The 23,772-nt window shown below is 39.5% G+C and overlaps 1 protein-coding gene across 6 annotated transcripts in view; it reads left to right on the top strand.

Moving 5' to 3' along the window:
* Positions 1-23,772, top strand: part of ARHGAP32 (Rho GTPase activating protein 32) — a 206,828-nt gene that overhangs the window by 144,384 nt on the left and 38,672 nt on the right. For 5 of the 6 annotated variants that reach the window (XM_070365291.1, XM_070365292.1, XM_070365293.1 and 2 more), the window contains one exon: positions 3,276-3,357. In XM_070365291.1, the coding sequence (XP_070221392.1) occupies positions 3,276-3,357 (82 nt within the window). Of the gene's footprint in view, positions 1-3,275; positions 3,358-18,430; positions 18,658-23,772 lie in introns of those variants that run through there. The other variant, XM_070365294.1, reaches the window with a different exon arrangement.

The following is a 23,772-nucleotide window of genomic DNA, read 5'->3' as shown; positions in this document are numbered from 1 at the left end:
ACTCCTAGCGACCCCATGGACTGCAGCCTACCAGGCTCCTCCGTCCATGGGATTTTCCAGGCAAGAGTACTGGAGTGGGGTGCCATTGCCTTCTCCATTAGTTCAGCTATCATTTAGTAGTATTGCACTTTATACTAAAGGGAGATAGGCGAGCAGGGATGGGAATTAGATGTTGGGTGAACCTCCCATGGACCTACCTCTGCATAATACACAGTAGCTCTCCCCCCATATACCTGGACCTAATGGACAGGGAGGCCTGGTGTGCTGCGTTTCATGGAGTCGCAAAGAATCGGACACAACTGAGTGACTGAACTGAAATGAATGCCTTGAGACATTTAAAAGGTGAAAGTGTAACTGCTGCCGCTGCTGCTAAGTCGCTTCAGTCGTGTCCGACTCTGTGCGACCCCATAGACGTCAGCCCACCAGGCTCCCCCGTCCCTGGGATTCTCCAGGCATGAACACTGGAGTGGGGTGCCATTGCCTTCTCCGGAAAGTGTAACTAGTATGTACCAATTTCATATAGTTCCTTTAAGAAGGTCATTAAGCTTTGTTGAGTCTTATGAACAAATAATGGCAAGCTATTTTTATTTGCTGACAGATATTTGAGTTTAGAAACTAGGCTAGGTGCTTTTACACAGATTATTCAGGTAGCTAATGATGTCCCATTTTTATGAATTAAGAAACAGATGTTAAGCAATTTGCTGTAGATCACAGAGCCTAGAAATAAGTGATCTTTTCTCTATAGCGAATTGCAGAAAATATTTATAAATGGAAATGAATTAGAATTTTATGGAAAGAATGCTATTTGATAGTGAGGAAACTTAGGTACATACAGGCAAAAGGTCGGTCAGTCAGTCGGTTCAGTCGCTCAGTCGTGTCCGACTCTTTGCGACCCCATGAATCGCAGCATGCCAGGCCTCCCTGTCCATCACCAACTCCCAGAGTTCACTCAGACTCATGCCCATCGAGTCGGTGATGCCATCCAACCATCTCATCCTCTGTCGTCCCCTTCTCCTCTTGCCCCCAATCCCTCCCAACACCAGAGTTTTTTCCAATGAGTCAACTCTTCGCATGAGGTGGCCAAAGTACTGGAGTTTCAGCTTTAGCATCATTCCTTCCAAAGAAATCCCAGGGCTGATATCCTTCAGAATGGACTGGTTAGATCTCCTTGCAGTCCAAGGGACTCTCAAGAGTCTTCTCCAACACCACAGTTCAAAAGCATCAATTCTTTGGCGCTCAGCTTTCTTCACAGTCCAACTCTCACATCCATACATGACTACTGGAAAAACCATAGCCTTGACTAGACGGACCTTTGTTGGCAAGTAATGTCTCTGCTTATCAATATGCTATCTAGGTTGGTCATAACTTTCCTTCCAAGGAGTAAGCATCTTTTAATTTCAGGCAAAAGGTTGTAGGTATTATATGTCACATCCATACATTGGAGGAGCCACAACCCTCTAGGTCTTCTAGTGGCCCACATACTAAGATGATAAAGAATAGATAATGTTGCACAAGTGCTTACTACATTCGTTTTGCTTATATTCATCTGTTTAATCCTCATAACAAACCTTATGAGTTAGGCACAATATCATTATGTTTAGAGGAAAAAACTGAAACATGGAGCCTAAGTTATAAACCCAGCCTAGTAAGGGGCAGGCCTAGGATAGAACCCGGGCCCTCTTAATCCTGGGCCAGGTGCATGCTCAGTTGCTTAAGTCATGTCCAACTCCTTGTGACCCCGTGGACTGTAGCCCACCAGGCTTCTCTGTCCATGGGATTCTCCAGGCAAGAATACTGCAGTGGGTTGCCATGCCCTCCTCCAGGGGATCTTCCTGACCCAGGGATTTGAACCCATATCTCCTGCATTGCAGGTGGACTCTTTACCTGCTGAGCCACCTGGGAAGCCCCAATCCTGGGGGTACACTTAACCATAAGTGATTCTCTTAGAAGTGATTTGTGTAAGAGAGCATGAGAAGGATTTTTCAAGTTGATTCTCATCTGGTTCTAACCAATCTTGGAAGAATTTCGACTTGTTGATTAGTTAAATAGGAAGTTGAGTAAAATATGGAATAGAATTTCACCAATAAAACAAATACTTATAGCATCATTTTAGAAGGTGTGCATATAGGAACTTTAAGATCCAAATTCAAATCTTTCAAACAAGCTGATAGTTTATTAATAAGCCCTTTTCAATTCATGATAACTGGTTACATCTTCATAATTTTAAGAGCTAACGTAGAATATCGATCAAGAAATTGAAGTAAGAATGCAGCAAATTAGTATGTGAAATACTCCCACACAGATGAAAATTATACAGCTCAGACCTTTACGATGAGTCAGACTCTTGGAAGGCTGTTCCTTTCTTCCCCAGAGTCTGTCAACAGAGGGATGTACAAAGTGATGTAGTTTTCTTGTTTCAGCTTTAACATCTGCTGCTTGGCAGCCCAATCATATTCCTATCTAAGAAAACATCTATAAATATTGGTAAAAATTTCCTTTTTACTTTTGTTTCCCGGATCTTCGTGTCTGTATTCGTTCTGCTGGCTATGCAGTATCTCTGGGTGATCTGGAGCTCAGTATTTTCCTAGCACAGCTCCTTGGGGGTCTTCCTCACACCACAAGCAATTTGCTACCAGGTCAGTTTGGTGTGCTTTTTCAAAGCCGAGATTAGTTGTTTTCCTCTCTTGCTTCCCCACTTATCCACACACTTCTGACTCTACGAAGAATGAATACCAGGATTTTAAGTGAGTAATCGTTTCATCAGGTTACTTTAGTCTTGTCATTTTTCACAGAACCTATGAGAGAATGAAGAAAAAATACACAAAAACGTTGAATGTGGTTTAGTATTGCTTAAAAAAAATCATAGAGAAGTTAGTAAATATGAAAGTGGGCAGTAGAAGTGTTCACACAACTGGATTGAAATTTCAGCAAAGTAAATTATTAACAGGTATAAATTATACCTCTTGCCATGCTTAGCTTGGTATCAGACTAAATATTTTAATTGGAGTAAAAGAAGTTTGGGAAATTAAAAGCTAAAACTAGAAAAGAAGACTTAGACTTTTAGGCAAATAAAACACATGACTCTATATACTCATAGCAACAGATTGTTTTATTATTTGTTTGTATAATTGGCATCATCAGTGATTTAGAGTCTTGGGATAGCAGAATCTCTGGGAGGGGCTGTGGAGCACATTACTGGAATTGAATTGGCAATGCTCACACACTGGTCTGTTTCCCTGGTTTAGAATCCTCTCTTTGCTGCCTTTCTTCTTTAGGTGGGACTCTTCCCTGGACACTGTGTTGAGTTAATTAATCAGAAAGTTCCCCAGTCAGTGACCAACTCAGTGCCAAAACCAGGTGAGTACTCTTTCTCATTAGTGTGGTCATTTACCCACTGCTTAAAGATCCAGATTTTCTCTTCCAGTCAGGCACACAGCTTGTTTAGCTGTTGTGTTCGTTGTCATAATATGCATTCTTAATTTTAATGTGGTTTTTTATTTTTAGTGTATTCTTTTTTCTCTGTTGATGATTTCACAAAGGTTTACATGCATTCAGAATTTTAGGCAATTTTAAGAACTGTTTGCTCCATTAAGCTTTGTCATTATTTGCTTTTGCAATTATATAGTAGGAGTGTGGCTAATTAATGAGCAAAATGATAAAAGAATTCAGGACCTGACATGGAGATAATATGATTAGCTGAAAATTAATAAATAAAGGGAATGTACATCTTATCAGTGCCTGTGAACATCCAAACTATTTTAAACAGCATTTCTTATTACTTATATAATATATTTACAATGCTGCATAAGTGTGTGGAATATCGTACAGATATGTAAAGCAATGTGTTACAGGGAGTAAAAATCAAAACAGTGGAAATTCTGTTTTTATTGGGATGACTTAATCTGGACAAATTTTACAGAATACTTCATCAGGAACTTTTTAATGTGATGTAAATTTTTGGAAAGAAAATAAAAACAAAGAATAAAGATTTTAGAAGGAGAAGGAAGTGATCAAATGGATTTCTCCTTCTGCCCTACTCTCCCCTCATCCTGGGATTCTCAGTCTCTTTTCAAGGCATTTTTATCCTCTATTAAATCCCCCTTCTTTGGACAAGCTTGTTAAGCATAAAACAACTTTGTCAGAGAGAACTTACGTATTTGTTAGTGGTTGTGATGGCTGTAGTTTTCTTTTTGAAATGTCACATCAGTAATTTGAAAAAATAATCCTGTGCCCACTAGCAGACACTGCTCCCCCTCTCCCTTGCCCCAGCTCTAAGCAACTGCTAATCTACTTTCTGTCTCTAGAGTTCTCTGAGCTAGACCTTTCACACAAATGAAATGAATCATGCAATATGTAGTCTTGTTGTAACTGGCTTTCTTCACTTAGCATAATGTTTTCAAGGTTCATCCGTATATCAGTGCTTTATTCTCTCTTATGGCTAAATAGTAGTGCATTGTATGGATATACAGTATTTATTTTATCCATTCACTTTGGGTTTCCATTTTGGGTTATTATGAATAATACAATAATTAGTGTTCAAGTTTTGGTATAGATATATGTTTTCATTTCTTGAGTATGTATGTAGCAGTAGAATTGCTGGGTCATATGATAACTCTATGTTCAACCTTTGGAGGAACCGCCAAACTGGTTTACCTTTGTAAACCAGCTGCACTGTTTTACACTTCCACCAGCAGTGTATATGAGAATTCAACTTGTTTTCCTTGTTACTGTATTTTTGGTTATTGTTGTCTTAGTGGGTATTAAGTGATACATCTTTATGGTTTTGCTATGCATTTCCCTGGTGGCTAATAATGTTGAACATGTGTTTACTTATTTCCCATTTTTGTATCTTTGGAGAAATGTTCAGACCTTTGTCTATTTTTTAATTTGGTTGTCTTTTTACCACTGGGTCATGTTATACCTTCCACATACAAGTCCTTTATCAGATAATGTGATTTGCAGACATGCTGCTGCTACTGCTGGTAAGTCACGTCAGTCGTGTCCAACTCTGTGTGACCCCATAGACAGCAGCCCACCAGGCTCCGCCGTCCCTGGAATTCTCCAGGCAAGAACACTGGAGTGGGTTGCCATTTCCTTTTCTAATGCATGAAAGTGAAAAGTGAAAATGAAGTCTCTCAGTCGTGTCTGACTCTTCAAGACCCTAAGGACTGTAATCCACCAGGCTCCTCAGTCCATGGGATTTTCCAGGCAGGAGTACTGGAGTGGGGTGCCATTGCCTTCTGTGGATTTGCAGACATACGTTTCCTCAAATTCTGTGTTTTGTCTTTCACTTTCTTGATGACATCTGTTGAAGCATAAATATTTTTAATTTTTATGAAGTTCAATTTATTTTTTTCTTTTCTCACTTATGCTTTTGATGTCTTATCTAAGAAGGCATTGTTTAGCCCAAGGTCAATATTTACTTCTGTATTTTCTTCTAAGAAGTTTATAGTTTTAGATCTTCCTTTTTAGCCTACTACCCATTTGAGCTATTCCAAATCCTGAAAGATGATGCTGTGAAAGTGCTGCACTCAATATGCCAGCAAATTTGGAAAACTCAGCAGTGGCCACAGGACTGGAAAAGGTCAATTTTCATTCCAGTCCCAAAGAAAGGCAATGCCAAAGAATGCTCAAACTACCACACCACTGCACTCATCTCACACGCTAGTAAAGTAATGCTCCAAATTCTCCAAGCCAGGCTTCAGCAGTATGTGAACCGTGAACTTCCTGATGTTCAAGGTTTTCGAAAAGGCAGAGGAACCAGAGATCAAATTGCCAACATCCACTGGATCATGGAAAAAGCAAGAGAGTTCCAGAAAAACATCTATTTCTGCTTTATTGACTATGCCAAAGCCTTTGACTGTGTGGATCACAAGAAACTGTGGGAAATTCTGAAAGAGATGGGAATACCAGACCACCTTATCTGCCTCTTGAGAAATTTGTATGCAGGTCAGGAAGCAACAGTTAGAACTGGACATGGAACAACAGACTGGTTCCAAATAGGAAAAGGAGTACGTCAAGGCTGTATATTGTCACCCTGTTTATTTAACTTCTATGCAGAGTACTTCATGAGAAACGCTGGACTGGAAGAAACACAAGCTGGAATCAAGATTGCCGGGAGAAATATCAATCACCTCAGATATGCAGATGACACCACCCTTATGGCAGAAAGTGAAGAGGAACTCAAAAGCCTCTTGATGAAAGTGAAAGAGGAGAGTGAAAAAGTTGGCTTAAAGCTCAACATTCAGAAAACGAAGATCATGGTATCCAGTCCCATCACTTCATGGGAAATAGATGTGGAAACAGTGTCAGACTTTATTTTTCTGGGCTCCAAAATCACTGCAGATGATGACTGCAGCCATGAAATTAAAAGATGCTTACTCCTTGGAAGGAAAGTTATGACCAACCTAGATAGCATATTCAAAAGCAGAGACATTACTTTGCCAACAAAGGTCCGTCTAGTCAAAGCTATGGTTTTTCCTGTGATCATGTATGGATGTGAGAGTTGGACTGTGAAGAAGGCTGAGTGCCGAAGAATTGATGCTTTCGAACTGTGGTGTTGGAGAAGACTCTTGACAGTCCCTTGGACTGCAAGGAGATCTAACCAGTCCATTCTGAAGGAGATCAGCCCTGGGATTTCTTTGGAAGGAATGATGCTAAAGCTGAAACTCCAGTACTTTGGCCACCTCATGCAAAGAGTTGACTCATTGGAAAAGACTCTGATGCTGGGAGGGATTGGGGGCAGGAGGAGAAGGGGACGACAGAGGATGAAATGGCTGGATGGCATCATTGACTCGATGGACGTGAGTCTCAGTGAACTCCGGGAGTTGGTGTTGGACAGGGAGGCCTGGCGTGCTGCAATTCATGGGGTCGCAAAGAGTCAGACACGACTGAGCGACTGATCTGATCTGACCCATTTTGAGTTAATTTTTGTGTATGTTTTTGAGGTCCAAGTCCATTGGATATCCAGTTATCTGAGCATGATTTGTTGAAAAGGTTATTTCTTCCCTATTTAATTGACTTGACTCCCCTGTAGAAAGTCAGTTGACCTTAGATCCATGAATTTATTTCTACATTTTCAGTTCTGTTCCATTGATATATATGTCTGTTCTTATTCCAGTACCACCCTGTCTTGATTACCATTGCTTAGTAGTAAATTTTGCAATTGGGAGGTCCTCCAATTTTATTCTTTTTCAGGATTGATTTGGTTTTTCCAGGTGCCTTGCAATTCCACATGAATTTTAGAATCATCTTGTTCTAAAAGAAGATGGTTGGGATTCTGATAGGGATTTACTGAATCTACAAATCAATTTGGAAAGTATTACCTTCCGGCCAGTATTTAAGTCTTTTGGTCCTTGAACATGGGATTTTTTTCCCATTTGATTAGATCCTTCATGTCATTCAACTTTTTGTAGTTTTTTTTTTTTAAGTTCTGCATATCTGTTGTTAAATTTATTTTTATTCTTTTGATGCTTTTGTAAATGGAGTTGTTTTCTTAGTTTCATTTTCTTATCGTTCATTGCAAGTGCATAGAAATACAATTAATTTTGTATCTTAATCTTGTATCCTGAGACTTGAAACATTTATGAGTTCTGATAGGTTGTTGGTATATTCTATATATAAGATCATGTCATTTGTGAATAGACATGTTTACTTCTTCTTTCCAATATGGCTGTTTTTTATGTCTTACTCTTGCCCAGTTGCCCTGGCTGTGTTACAGTGTTGAAGTTTTGAGACTAGGCATCCTTGTCTTACTTTTGATCTTTTAAGAGAAGTCATCTAATTGTATGTTGTTATGTAAAAACTTTTAACTGTGCAGTTTTCATAGATGCCTTTTGTCAGGTTGACAAAGTACCCTTCAATTCCTAGTTTGTTGAATGATTTTATCACAAAAAGGTGTTGGATTTTCTCAGATGTCTTTTTTAATGTAAGTTTTATTTTTGGCTGTGCTGGGTCTTCGTTGCAGCGTGCGCTCTTCTCTCGTGATATGTGGCCTTCTTGTTGCGGTGGGTTTTTGCAGCATGGGCTCTGGGGCGTGCGGACTTCAGTAGTTGCGGCTCCCAGGCTCTCGAGCACAGGCTCAATAGCTGTGGCACATGGGCTTAGTTGCTCCATGGCCTGTGGGATCTTCCCAGACTGGGGATTGGACCCATGTCTCTGGCATTGGCAGATGGACTCTTCACCACTGACCCACCAGGGAAGCCCTGTCTGATACTTTTTATCCATCTGAGATGATCATGAGTTTTTGTGGTCATTGCTTTAAAGTTATCAGAATTCTATATCAAAAATTTACTGTTATTTCTTGTATATTATTTTCATGTATTTCTGCTATATAAACTATATAACTTTTATTAATTATAAAGTCTTATCTTTGATCATGTTACCTCAGATATGCTGTGAACTGTTTTTAAAAATTAGCTTAATATTGGTATTATATCAAATATTTTCTCATGTTCTGAATATGAAAGTGTATTTCTAATAGTGATAACCTCCAGCACTTTTAAAACTTGAGAAAGTTAATCAGTTATTGACAGTTCTGGAAAATGGGTTTCTATGAATAGACCTGTATGGCATTGTTAATTCTAGATTAGTAGTGATGTATAATGACAGCACACCTTCAAAAGCCAATATTTAACTTTGATGGGCAACATTGCAGGATTGGCATAGGGAAATGTGCATTCTTAATACATTTTGAAAAGGATAATGTGAGTTCTATCAGCCTCAGGCTTGTTTCACACTTTAAAACTGTCTTTGCCTTCAGTACAAATAACTTGAATGTTCTGTTTATTTTTAACATTGCCATCTGTCACTGTGAGATACCAGGTCTGAAAGATAGAGCTATAGTTTGAGACTGCAACTTAAAGCTCCCTGTATTATTGCACAACAAGGGCAGTAAAGAAAATTTTCCCTTTGGAACTCTTCTTAATGTTCTCAGTATGACCAATTATTTGTGTCTGTAAAAATAAAGTTAATGAATCACCATGTCCTGACCAAGTTAGCACGTATCCATGGTACCTTAAGGAAAAGGGCGTGTGTGGGGTGGGGAGGTGGGGAGGAGAGTTAAGAGGAAGAAAGGTAAACGCTTGTTCCAAAGAAACTGGCGTTTGTTCCGTCCCCACAGGTTCTGCTTTGACAGCTGATGAGGCTGAGGTGAGTGGGAGGAAGAGGAAGGAAGCGCATGAGGACTTCTGTGTGTGTCTCCTGCTTGGCATTTACTGAGCAGTTATTTACTGATGTCTTTCTTCAAGTTTTCAGTCTTCTCAGCTGTTGCCTCCGCAGATGTTTCTTCTGCGCACTTCTCTCCGCCTCCACCCCTTCCACATGTCACTCACCTCTCTGATGTTGGCTCACCGTCCTCTCTCCAGCTCACGTGCTTTCTGCTGACCTCTTCTCTCTGTGCAGCCTCTCTTAAGCCCATCTAATGAATTCTGCAGTTCTCGTAGCACGTGTTTTCTTTCTAGGGTCAACATTTGGTCTTTATTCATTTCCATGGTTGAATCCCCCATCTTCCCACCTTATCCACCTTTTCTTCCAGAAAGAAAGAAAGAGCAAGTTTGGGGAGGGAAGGAGTGGGCAGAAGGTGGAGAAAGAGTGAAGAGAAAAGAAAAGTAAAGCTTACTTTACGGGCATGAGCTTCTAAAAATGGAGGACTAGAGAATTTAGAAAAACCTCCCCTCTGAAAACAGAAAATCTGGACAGAAATGTAAAAACATAATATAGTCTCTTTGAAGCATTGGAGAGTTAATAAGGTACTGAACAGTTACTGAGCTAAGATGAAGCAGAAGAAGGAAATCCAGAGAAGTGACCCAGTGTGTGGGGACCTGAGCCCTCAGGGTATCAGTTGATGGAGCAGAGAAAGTCCTGGTGCTCTCAGAACAACCCATGAAGCCCAATAGGGCCGAGTTGTTGATAATGCCCCAAGCTTTAAGTTAGGAGTTGTGTTGAAATTGACAACTGATTCTAAATCGATTCTAAAATTTGTATGGAAATGCAGAGCCCCAAATACCTAAGACAATTTGGAAGAACAAAATTAGTGGAAACTTTATATTATAGATATCAAGACTTACTATTAAAGCTTCACTGATTAAGATACTGAGGTTGATACAAGGATAGACAAATAGAATGGCGGTAAAGAACAGAGTCCAGGAACAAACGTGTACATATATTAATAGGTCCTTGGTTTATTCACTGTAGGAGCATTGTGAAAAGGACAGTCATTTCAGTAAATGGTGCTAGCTCTTGAAAATTATAGATCTGTATGTGAAAGGTGAAACAGCAAAACTCCTAGAAGAGAATACAGTGGAATATCTTCATGGGCTATTTTCATGATCTTGAAGTGAAGAAGTGAAGTGAAGTGAAGTTGCTCAGTCATGTCCAACTCTTTGCAATCCCATGGACTGTAGCCTCAGGCTCCTCCATCCATGGGATTTTCCAGGCAAGAATACTGGAGTGGGTTGCCATTTCCTTCTCCATCATGATCTTGGTTATACATAAAGCAGTAATCCTAACTGAAAAGCTTAATTATTAAACTTAAAGTTCAGAAAGTAAATTGTAATATACTATTAAGATAGTGAAAAGGGCAAATCACAAAGTGATAAAGATATTTGCAGCACACTTATCTGACCAAGGTCACATAACCAAAGTATGTAAAGAATCAGAAAAGGAGAGATAAACTGATTTTTTTTAATTGCATGAAAACTTGAACAACAGATATCAAAATGCTGAATAAGCACACCACAAGTTGTTCCACATCATGAGTCTTTCAGTTCAGTTCAGTTCAGTTGCTCAGTCGTGTCCGACTCTTTGCGACCCCATGAACTGCAGCACGCCAGGCCTCCCTGTCCATCACCAACTCCCGGAGTTCACTCAGACTCAAGTCCGTCGAGTCAGTGATGCCATCCAGCCATCTCATCCTCTGTTGTCCCCTTCTCCTCCTGCCCCCAATCCCTCCCAGCATCAGGGTCTTTTCCAATGAGTCAACTCTTTGCATGAGGTGGCCAAAGTACTGGAGTTTCAGCTTTAGCATCATTCCTTCCAAAGAAATCCCAGGGCTGATCTCCTTCAGAATGGACTGGTTAGATCTCCTTGCAGTCCAAGGGACTGTCAAGAGTCTTCTCCAACACCACAGTTCAAAAGCATCAATTCTTCGGCGCTCAGCTTTCTTCACATGCAAATCAAAACTTTATTAACTCATGAAAACACATTCATCAGAATGCTTAAAATTTAAGAGTAGCAATACCCAAAGTTGGCAAGGGTGTAAATCACTGCGAATTCCCATGTACTACAGGGTAGCGTGATGTGGGCCAAGCAGCGTTTGGCACTGCCTCCTGAGTTGTACACGTATATACCTTGTGGCCCAGCAGCTCCACTCTTAGGTGTATATGTAGTATGTTCATAGCAACCTTATTCCTAGTGTCAGAAAACTAAAGAATTTCAAAGGTATATCCACAGTGGGATAGATAAATAAAGGTGTATTCATTCAGTGGATTCCTCCAGTGAAAATGAAATGAGTCATGGCTGTGTGCAACGACATGGATGAGTCCCACACAAATATTGAGGGAAAGAAGCCTGATTTACCTACATACTTACACTGTATAATCCCATATATGTAAGGAGAGAGTTCAGAGTCATAGAGTTTGGGGCTGTTGTGTGGTGATAAACTTTAGGCAGTGGTACTTCTGGAGAGGAGAGTGAGCAGGTAGGTAGGAGGGAGGATTTGGAAGTGCTGGTCATGCTCTGTTGGCCCAGGTGGTGATTATACAGAAGCGTGATGACATAGAGCATCTTTTCATGTGCTTATTGGAGAAATGTCTATTCAAGTCCTTTGTCGATTTTTAATTGGTTACTTCATGTTTTTTAAATATACCTCCCATCCAGGTAAATCCTCCTTAGGGTATTGCTTTAATACACAAAGGTTGAAAATCACATTCTCAAAATAGATGTTATACTTCCATACTATGAAGTACTCTGCAGCCCTCAAAAGAATGAAGTAGAAGCATATGTGCTCACCCAGGGGTTTTTGTTTTTTTTTTTTTTTTTCTGTGATGTGTTGTTAAATGAAAGAGCAAATCACAGAGCAGTACAGTCCTATTGTAAACTCATAGAGGATCAGGAGGATGCATCCCTCACTGGAGAGGCGCATGAGATTGCAAATATAGCAACGGACATTTCTTTTTTTTCCATTTGCTTCTGTACTATTTAACTCCTTTGCACTGATCATATATTACTCTTTATAGACTATAGTCTCCCCTTCAGTCCACCCTGTCCAAATAGGTAATTTCTAAGGTCCTAATGCAGCCACCCCATAAATAGGTATTTTGTGAAAGCAGATTTAATGCAGATGTTTTATTTAGTTTATATACCTATGTGAAAAGCAGGACAGAGAGCTGAGAGCACGGGCTTCAGCCTTGGGTTTTAATCCCTGTGCCATGTTTTACTGTCCCTGTGCATGTCATTTGGCTTCTCTGATTTTTAATTTCCTCATCTAGGAAGTGAGCCAAGATTCATTTGAAGATTAGATGTAAAGCATTTAAAGCCCCCTGGATACTTAATCACTATCAGCCGTTATTATTTTATCAATTTATGGTTATCTACTATGTTATATCATTTAAATTCAGCAGTGTCTAAAATTAGGTCTATTTAGCTTATGTGGATAACTTATTTAATGTGTTATTTGTTGGTATAAATTTATATGTAAATATTTCACAGTATACCTGTAACAAACAAGTTACAGTCGCTTTCATGGGCCCATGGTGTGGAAGGCAGCTTCTTTGGATGGTCACTTGAATAGAGTTTGCATCATAAATTTTTTTGTTAGCAGACATAGAAGGAGCTGAGGTTTTCATTTTGGGGAAAGACAGTGATCAAATGTAATGCTAATGAAATCCTTATATTCATTTAAGAAGTAGTTTATAAAGCAACAGCCTGAATTTGTAGAGTAATTTTGAAATTAAAAAGTCCTTGTATTCTTTTAGAAAACTGGCCCTTCAGAATCTTGTTTTTGTTGTTGCAATTCTGCCTAATTATAGTTTTTTCCTTTATGTTCATCTGCTTGCTTCTGGACTGTTTGTTCCTTTCTCTGAGTGTGCAGCAGCACTTTGCTCTTCTGAAACCATGCTTCCTCACTTGTCACTTTAGCGTGAGGCAGCCACTCTATAGGAAGTGAAAAGGTTCCGGTTTTTACTTCACCCCACATGGAACACTGTATGGAATATTCTTCCCATTGAACACATGCTTACTTTATCGCTCTGGAGGCAGATGTCTTAAGAATCAGATATTAAAATCAGTGCCTTAGGAGGCATTGCTGGAAGATTTAAAGGAGTTCCAAAATGCTAGAATGCCCAGGTATTTTTCTCTCCAAATACATAGATACATCAAGATAAAACTTTTCTCACTCTCAGGGAAAAACAGAGAATTCAAAACACCACATGTTTGTAGTTGCCTTAGACTTTTCGAATATTATATTTTTATTAAATTGGACCTTGAACCGATACAGCCTTGCAGGATACTAAGTATGCAGAATGTATTTTTGTTCCCCACGTACCCCTTTTTAACTAACAGAGCAACTCAGAAAGACTTCCATGATGTGCCCGAGGTTTCACAGCTGGCCTGGAGAAGTCTTCTGACCTCTCCTGGTAATCACTGCCCACACCTAGTAGCCCTGGCCCTGCACCGGGTGGATTAAACTCATTTGCGATTATTAAACTAAAAAGCCAGAATTTTCCCTCCACAGAACACTGAATAGAGGTAAAGTTTATTGTTTTGTCTCCCAGAACAAATTATTTATTTAATATCTTTTGGTTTTATTACAACAAGAGAAAATAAAAATGTATTTCTGGAAATGAACAGAACAGTAATTAGGGCAAAAGATGTGTTAAAGGGGAAATGAAGATTAGTGCTTATCAGAACCTACTTCATTAGCTAGTTTTGTTTCAGCCATCATTCTTTCTAAGCCTCTCTAGTTAATTAAAAAATATCTTTCAATTGCTCCTCACTGCACATAAGATGTACCTCCAGACTTGACTCTGCTGTGTCACTTTCAGTCAACCTCCTCCTCTGTTCTCTGGTTCTGCCCTTTCTCCCTGTGCTTGCTGGGCTCTGCTTTGGTGTCCTCAGAACATACCATGTGATCATGTAGCTTTCCCTCTGCTCCTGCTGCCCCTACAGTCAAAATGCCCTCCTTCCCACTCCCCCCGAGTTGACATTTTCCTTGTATTTAGACTCAGGCCATAATCTTCTTGTGCATGAAAGCTCCACTGACCAGCTCTCCCTGGCCCGTCTGTCCCTGACCAGCTCTCCCCGCCCATTATCCCCAGGCCTGCGTCCTGTTTGCCCCCATGTCAGATCTAATAGCAGCTGTTTCCCTTGCTCACTAAGTTGCCATCTCCTCGCTGGTGACGAATGTGTCTCATTCATCCTTGTCTCCCCCACAGGGTATGTGCACACCGGCTGCACAATTAATGCCTGTGGAATTAGTCTATCTTAATGTTTACTACTAAAATAAAACTTCAGAATACAACCTTTATGACGTGTAATCCCTGACTTCAGAAAACCCGGGTGATTTCCCTTTGTGCCAGAATTATATACTGAACCTTTAGCCTGGAATTTAAGATGCTCCATAAAATACCAGAACATTTATGTTTGTAACCTGTTTTTCCCATTTCTCATCTCTGCTCAGCATCAATAATATGTTTCCTTATTCTCTGCTTGGTTGTCCTTTGGGTTCCCCCGCTTCTATGCCTGTGGTCTTTCTTCTGCGTGAGATGACTTACTCTGTTCTTCACGGAGGCTCCTTGGGCCGCTGCTTCACAAACTTGAATGTACATTCAACCTGCCTGAGAGAGAGAGTTAAAAACTGTAGATCACGATTCACTAGGGTGGGGCCTGATGTTCTGTATGTTTAAGAAGCTCCCAGGTAATTCCATAATACTGGTCCTAAGACTATGTTTTGAATAACAAAGGCCTACAGCCTACAGTAGCTGTTCCTTGTGTCACTCATTTGGAAACAGAGTTTGGTAATAAGTTAGCTTATTTTGAATTTTATACTTCACTTTTTGCGAGTCTTTTTTTCTTAACCCAGAATTGCTTCTGGATAGATAGTCTATTGTATATTAATTTGCATCCTTTATACATAGCATTTGTTTTAAAACAGCTAATCAATAATTATGAATAAGCATAATTTCTACTACTAGTATCAAAGATGTTTCCTAAACTCCCATTTAGGCCTTAGCCAGTGCTTGGGGTAGGTTCAATCTAATCCTTGCCATATATAAAGCAACTTTTCCATTTCTGATCATTTCCAGTATTCATTCATTCAGTGATAAAACATTTACTGAGTGCATACCAAGTACTAGGGCTAAAATAGTGGACACAACAAACAAATATTGTCATTTTGCTATTTGTATTCAAGTTGATGAGAGGGAAAGAAAAAGGCAAATATATTAAACATACACTAAGGTAGGTAAGTGCTGTGGAGAAAAATGAAGCCTAGAAGTGAGGTTAGAAAGTCCTGGGATGTGGTTCCTGTGGGGCTGTAATTTCAGAGGAGGAGAATGGAGTGGTCAGGGAGGGGTTTATTAGAAAGTAATGTGAAAGTGAAAGTCTCTCAGTTGTTCTTTGTGACTCCATGGATAGTCCCTGGAATTCTCCAGGCCAGAATACTGGAGCCTTTCCCTTCTCCGGGGGATCTTCCCAATCCAGGGATCAAACGAGGTCTCTCACGTCGCAGGCAGATTCTTTACCAGCTGAGCCACAAGGAGAAACCCAAGAATACTGGAGTGGTTAGCCTACCCCTTCTCCAGGGGATCTTCTTGACCAAGGAATTGAACTGGGGTCTCCTGCATTGCAGGTGGATTCTTTACCAACTGAGCTATCAGGGAAGCCCCATTAGAAGGTAACTTTGGGAGCCAAGACCTGAAGGAGATGAGGAGTAGGGATAAGCACTTACTTGTGGGAAGAGCTTTCCAGAGAAGAAACTGCAAGTGTAAGGACACTGAGCAGCATGTGTCCAGGCTTGTTAAAGACTCAGCAGGAAGGCCAGTTTGACCAGAGCAGTGAGTGAAGATGTGGGTGAGGTCTGGAGGTGGAAGGGCATCGGATTCTCCTTGGGGCTTGGGTGCCACTGTGTGGATTTGGACTTTCGTTTAAAGCTAGATGGGAAGATGTGAGAAGGTTTGGAGCAGAGAAAATTCTATCATAAAAATTACCCAAATTATTCAGACCCTTGACAGTTTGTAAATTCTACCAGTTTCATGGCCAAAAACACACCCAGAATCAGATCACATTTCACTCTATTGACAGCGACCCTCCTGATAGAATGACTAGAAGGTAGCCTTTGCCTTCTCAGGGAATTCTCTTGTTGCCCCCACTAGCCACATAGACCCATCTTAGATCTTCACAGGATAACCTCCATTTTGTAAAATGCAAGAAGAAAATAACAGGTGACCTCTCCTGTGCCATCAGCAGTCATTGAAAGACAGAACATGATACTTTTTAGTGAGCCACATTTTAAACTTCGTATTTTAGAATAATTATAGTCTCAGACAAAGTTACCAAAATAGTACAGAGAGGTCCCATATATTCAAAGCCCAACTTCTCCCAGTTGTCACACCTCACATAACTATACTGTACATCATCAAAACCAGGAAATGACATTGTCACCATACAGTGAAACAGATTACAGACTTCAGTCCACTTTCACCGAGGTTTGCACACACTCATATTCTTACCTGTATTTTTACATGGCAGAAAGTGCAGCCTCTGAGTTTCAGGTGAGGGTTATTTTGTCATTCTCCTGCACTCAGGAGAGCTACCGTCTAATTTATTTATCCCATCTGTGCTTGTATGTTGGGGAGCATGAGGGGCTCTTGAGTTGCACTGAGTGTCCCCCAGATGGCTTCTCTACAGCATGGGCTCCCCTTCACCCAGCCCCCTTTTTCCCTTTCCCCTTCCTCTTTCTGTTGGGCCCCTACCCTTGTGTGTTCAGTGCTGAGGAAGGGAGCGGGGAGGAGGGGTAGCTGTGCCTTTTCCACCGTGAATGAACTCTTGGGAGCTTCATTTCCTATTCATCAAAATCCATAAGTCCACAGCTGTTCCAATGAAAAAAAATCCACATGTTTTGTTCCTGTCATGCTCTGGATTTCTCTGTGGTCTCTCATATTGTGAAATCACATCAATTCATTGTTTTTCTTATTGTGGCCTACCATTAATCAACACTCCTTTATTCAGAACTGCGACCAGAGAGGAAAGAATGATAAATACTCCCCAGGCATCTTGAATTCAACAATTCCTACTTGTGTGACCTTGGCTTCCTCATCTCTAAGATGGGAATAGTGTTCTAATCAACTTCATAGTGTTATAATGAAGACTGTCTATAAATTATTTAGAATCTTCCTGGCAAATGAAATATCATTTTGTTTACTAGGAACAAGTGTCTGAACATGATTTATATTGGTATTGGTGAAAAGTCATTTAGAACAGAAAATATTAATTTAATATTAATATTTTAATATCTTCCAATCCATTTATTTTTTCATATCTAGTCGGGTTAACAGTACAGTACCCCTGGAGAAGGAAATGGCAACCCACTCCAGTACTCTTGCCTGGAAAATCCCATGGACTGAGAAGCCTGGTAGGCTACAATCCATGGGGTCGCAAAGAGTTGGACACGACTGAAGACTGAGCGACTTCACTTTCACTTTCACTGCTATTTAGTATAAATACTGAATCTTTTCAATACTTATATAAGTAGAGCTACAATTTCAACATATGGCAGTGCATAAAGGAGGAGGTCATAATCAGAAACATTTAATTATGGATTTTTTTTTGTATTGAAGTATAGTTGATCATGTGCAATTCTTATTTTTTAATTCTGAAAAAAATTTTTCAGGTTTTAAAACTTTTCATTTGCATATTAAAAAATTGTGCATTCCAGTCTCAGAATTTTTCATGCAAAGGCAGTACATTGATAATTTTTTTGTCTGAGTAGAAAACAATCACGACTCATTATCAGCAAAGATATTCAGAGTTATGTTCTCCCAGCCTGTCACTGCCAGTTTAATGATTCAGCCTTTTGTAGATAGTACTTCCTGCTAGATCAGGGTTTTTTTTTTTTTTTTTTTTTTAATTGGGTGTAAATACCATCATTTTTATAGAATACACTGTCTCCCATATGGATAGCAAATATAAACAACCGAATAGTCAGTGACTTTTAAAAAAGTTAAAGTATTATCGGTTTAGTCCTAGTGTTTTCTGAGCTGATTTGTACCTGTGTGAAGTGGGTGGGTGGAGTTACCCTGGCGAAGCCTGTTCTGCAAGTGTAGTTGGGCTGGGGCGTCTCTGCTGTGTTGGAAAGCAGGACATGCAAAGAGAGGATTAAGCTTCTGCAGGCAGAGCTCTCCCGTGCACACAAACCACTCTGCTTGACTAAAGACCAGAAACCGGGGCTAAGGAAACTGCTGGGAGCAGAGCTGGAACCTCCGCGTGCTGGGAAGGTCTGACTGGGAGTCACCCCGCGGTGGTGGTTAAGTCTGAGCCGGTGTGACTGTCATTCATTCTGCACGGAATGCAGAGCCACGGCGTCCTGTTGAGCCTACTGCCAGGTGCAGCCATGCGGAATAATTTTAATTATTGATCCTAAAACCTGTGCCGCAGCGAGAGGTAAGGACATCTCAGTCAGTTATTCAAGTGTTTGACAAATATTTCACTGAGACTATTTTTTATATTGCATTTGGGCACGTATTTCCTTGGCTGCTTTTAGGTGACTGGCTAATGATTTAACTAGCCACAAATGGAATGACTGAGCTTTAACCTTTGGCATGGTTGTAGAGAGGTGATCATTTTTTGAAGTAGATTTAACTATGTAGGTATTATCTCTCACTTTCCTAGGTTCAGGAAATACTTACTTTAAAATTTCAGATCAGCTTGTTTCTTAATGTTTTCCAGACCTCAGGTTAATGTACAAAAGTTTGCATGTTAAAAGAACATATCTGTTTCATAAGCAGCAAATATATGTCATATTTAAATTTTTTTCCTCCTGGGTAAATAACATCTCAGTTATTGACAGATAGAAAATAGGCAGCACTGATTTACTGTAAAGAATTTGGTAGTCTGTATAGGCTGTTCAAATTAGCACAAGGAAGTAATCCTTCTGCCCTTTTATCTTCAGATATTTTTTTCCTCATTGGCATTAGTAAGGACAGTTATCTCTATCCATGATATATTTGCATTGATTCTTTTTTCCCTCTTGCACAGACTTTCTTACCATCATGGTAGTACTCCATATTTATATGATGCTTCTTCAGATCTTGGTTATAAATGCTTTTCATTAAGATAACATGGAGACCACAGTTTTCTCTGAATCACAGACTAGCCCTGTTAAGAAATTGAACATTTTTCTTTGCTACTACTGTTTAAATAATATTGATATTTTGATTTTCAAAACCACAAATGGAGAAAGCTCAGAATTTAGAGCTCCTTTTCACTGTCAACTTTGAAAGAAGCACCAGTTGCTCATATGATAATGGTTTGCAACTGTAACTTCTTTTTAGCGTATTATGTAGTACTATATGATATTCAAGATGAGAGAGCAGAAATCGAAAGTCTCTTGGTTAAGTTTGCACATAAGACAGTTATATAAGCAGAAACTAGAACGTGGCCCTGTGTTCATGTGCCCCTTTCCTTAGTGACCTCAGCCCTGAATTCAGGAGGCAAGACCAGATATGATCAAACCTGGTTTGTAAAGCCAACTCAGGTTCTGGTTAGCCCTGTACCTTGGAGGATTCTACAAGTCTTCAAAGAAATTGCAGTGGTGAAACAACTCCTGTTTATTGACACATGCAGAGTTAAATGGTTGGCATTTGTAATTTCATATGAGCATTGTAGTAACCCTGAGTGATGCTGCTGCTAAGTCGCTGCTAAGTTGTGTCTGACTCTGTGCAGCCCATAGATGGCAGCCCACAAGGCTTCCCCATCCCTGGGATTCTCCAGACAAGAACACTGGAGTGGGTTGGCATTTCCTTCTCCAATGCATGAAAGTGAAAAGTGAAAGTGAAGCTGCTCAGTTGTGTCCGACTCACAGCGACCCCATGGACTGCAGCCTACCAGGCTCCTCCATCCATGGATTTTCCAGGCAAGAGTACTGGAGTGGGTTGCCATTGCCTTCTCTGACCCTGAGTGATAGATATTGTTATTGCCATTCTCACTGTGTGTTTGAGGGAACTGGACTTAAATAGGTCATTTGCTCAAGACCTTGCATGTGGTAAGTGATTAGAGAGTAGATTCCAGCCCTCAGGTCTATCCGACTCCAAGGTCCAAGTTCTTACTTCCCAGGCCAAAAGTTAGATCTTCCATAGAGCAGGCTTCTGAGCCATCTGCCTTTAAATAGAGTCCTCTTTTTCTGTTCTTTCTTCTTTAGTTATGGGATGTTTCTGCTCCAGCTCCTGCAGAAGGAAAGGATGGGAAGGGAAGGGGGAAATAACCTACACAAACAAAACCCACCCTGATCATATCAGTGTTCCACACCAAACTTCATAGCTTAATAAAGTGCACAGGGTTTTTTGACATCAAAGTGAATATGATTACATTTTAATCTAATAAAATAATTTCAAGAAAACAATTTCACACTGTTAAGATTAAGGTTCAACATATTCATATTTCTAGAACTTCAACAGTAGAATTTAAATTAATTTTTATTGGAGTATCATTGCTTTACAGTGTTGTGTTAGTTTCTACTGTACAGCAAAGTAAATCAGCTATATGTATGTCCCGCTTTTCTTGGATTTCCTTCCCATTTAGTTTTTTTATAGTTCTCTTACTTTTGATGTTACTGAATTCCTAAGAATCTGTGCTTATTCGAGCCTAATTTATAAGACAGATATATAAATCAGTGTTCTCCTAAAATAGTACTAGTTTTTAAGCTTCATATCAAGTAGTACTAGTTCACCTGGGAAAAATGAGAGCCCAGATTATTTAAAAATCCTCAGCAGAGATGCTTCTATAGTCTTTTTATTATAACCCATTCTAGTATTAGAATCCTTTAGTGTCAGGAATTTATATCCACCTCATGTTTCCTCCCACTCTCCTCTGCTAAAATGCAAATCTTTTTGTTCTGTATTTAGAAATGAAATTAGTCAAGAGGCTTTTATATAATAACTGAGGTGGTAAAGCTACCGAGATAAAAAAAAATTTTACTTTGTTTTTGTACAGAGTTGAGGAACAAAACCAATCACATTTATTGTTTTAATTTGTAATTTAAAATTTAAAAATAAAAGTCAGTACCAGTTTAGCAAGAAAAATGTAAAATTTACTTACATTACCCTAAAATCACATAAGCTAAATTTGAGCCTTCTTTCATGTTTGTTACTAAAATTTGTAAGTCCCAGAAAAGTAAACGTATGATGTGAATAATAAGACTGTCCTAATCATACCCTAATGCCCATTTTCCCAAGGAAACAGTGATTTTTGAAGCTCTTATCATAGTATGCCCTTCGTGGTTTATCTATCACTGTTTATGTCCTGCCCTGGGAAGAGCAGCAGTATGAAGTTGCTTTGGTTTCATTCGTAACTCTGAGAAAGAGATATTTTTATTCAAACACCCAAGTATTTTAGTGGAACACAGGCATGCTGTTCCATGTAAGAGTTGTATTGGATATTCTGAAGAAGCAGTTTGTTGCCAGTTTTCTGCTTCTCTTTTTCCTAATGAACTGTTCTTATCTCCTCTATGTCTGAACAGCTCTTCTTTAAAATTTACTACAGATTTATTTTCTAGATCTGTTAGTTTCACCCATTTGCACTCCTGTCTGTTACGCCTTTTGAAATGCCTCCTCTTCTCTGCTATGAGTAAATGGAAACCTGTTTGACTTAGGTAACTGTTAGTAGCTTCTGCTCGCTGTGTGTGCACGCGTGCTCAGTTGCTCAGTTGTGTCCGACTCTTTGCAACCTTAGGGACTGTAGCCCGCCAGAATTCTCCAGGCAAGAATACTGGAGTGGGCTGCCATTTCCTCCTCCAGGGGATCTTCCTGACCCAGGGATCTCTTGTGTCTCCTGCATTGACAGACAGGTTCTTTACCATGGCACCACCTGGGAAGCCCCATTAGTAGCTTTCCAGGTTTTCAAACAAGAACCATTACTGTCAGAGTTATTTTATATTCAGTATTGCATGCACAGGACATTTCTCAAATACCTGGTTTCCTCCTTTGAGGTTGGAATGTACAGATGCCAGAACCCTTCCAGCGGCCACATTCCAGAACCTCATCCCTGGCCTGGGCTGGTCCCCGATGTTACCCCAGCAGCTGTCACACACATCAGTCTGAGAACTGTGTTTTTTCTCTTATTTCCAAAATTGTTTATGATTCTGTACTTTCTTATTCCATAATAACTGCAACAGTATGTTAAGATTTAATACTCAAATTTATCTACATATTTTCTTGGACATCTGCTTTGGGATGGATGGAGGCCAGTGAATCCCAAGGCTGAAATTGCTTTATTCTTGCTTTAAAAACTAGCAGGAAACTCAGTAGTTCCTAGAGAGACAGCAAATATTTTACATTTTGAATATCAACCTGATAGAATATATTTTCAGAAATTCAGGATATTTAGAAAATACTCACTTTTTTTTCTCTTACTATAGTGAATTCCTGAAACTTAGTTCAAAAATTAATCTTTATAAAATATATGGCACTTTTTCTAGTACAAAGAGTATTATAAATGGCCATTGTAGTGTTCACCAGGGACTTGCTAACAGATCAGAGAAACAGTATATCATATGGCATGATCAACAACTGGGAATATTTTTAACAATTAAAGACTGTATGCTTGTGCTTCAAGTTCTGGAAATAGTTATAAGTATGTTGTATAAATGATGTATGTAAGGACTCCTTATTTCTAAATTTTCATGGAGAAAAATAAAATAATTAAACCAATTCAACTTTAAAAAACTAAACTTAATATACTATGCTTGAAATAATAACATTCAACAATGGTCTTCCTATTTTAAATTTTTATAGCACCTTTTCCAAGATAATTTAGAAAGCTGAATGTATTTTGTTATATAGCTGTCCAGTGGAATTTTAAATTATGTCCTTTTTTCCTCCTGATAAATTTTCCTAAAGCAAAGACATTTCCCACAGACTCTAGAGCTTTCTCTGCTTTTCTAACTTTATACTTTCTCAGAGTGTTTCTTGATTCCTCAAGTATTTCCATTGAAATCTAGAATTCATAAATTGCCTAGTTAAACTTCTCATGCTTAATATTATTAAACTGAGATCTAAACTAGCTACTTACCTTGTCTCAAAGTTTGCAGCAATTTATCGGCCAAATCAGGACTTAAACTACATCTCTGCATTCATGGTCCAGTATGCTTCCACTTGCTCTTGCCTGCCCAATAATAGGCATGTTTGGATGGGCAGCCTTCATTGGACCATTTTATTATTGAAAGTTGAAAGTTTAGTCGCTTAGTCATGTCCGACTCTTTGCAATGCCACGGACTGTAGGCTACCAGGCTCCTCTGTCCATGGGATTTTCCAGGCAAGAGTACTAGAATGGGTTGCCATTTCCTTCTCCAGAGGATCTCCCCAACTCAGGGATTGAACCCGGGTCTCCTACATTGTAGGCAGACACTTACCTTCTGAGCCACCAGGGAAGTCCTTGTTTTATTATTAGAAAGACCTAAAAGCTTTCAGTTTCTGAGCTGTTGGTTTAGTATGGTTTTTAAATCTTCAAATAGGATTGCTAACATTTTATCCTTGCTGAATATTTTTACCATGTACAAAAGCT

Source organism: Bos mutus, chromosome 29, assembly GCF_027580195.1.
Source record: "Bos mutus isolate GX-2022 chromosome 29, NWIPB_WYAK_1.1, whole genome shotgun sequence".
Lineage (NCBI taxonomy): Eukaryota > Metazoa > Chordata > Mammalia > Artiodactyla > Bovidae > Bos > Bos mutus.
This window is presented reverse-complemented; position numbering and strand designations above follow the sequence as displayed.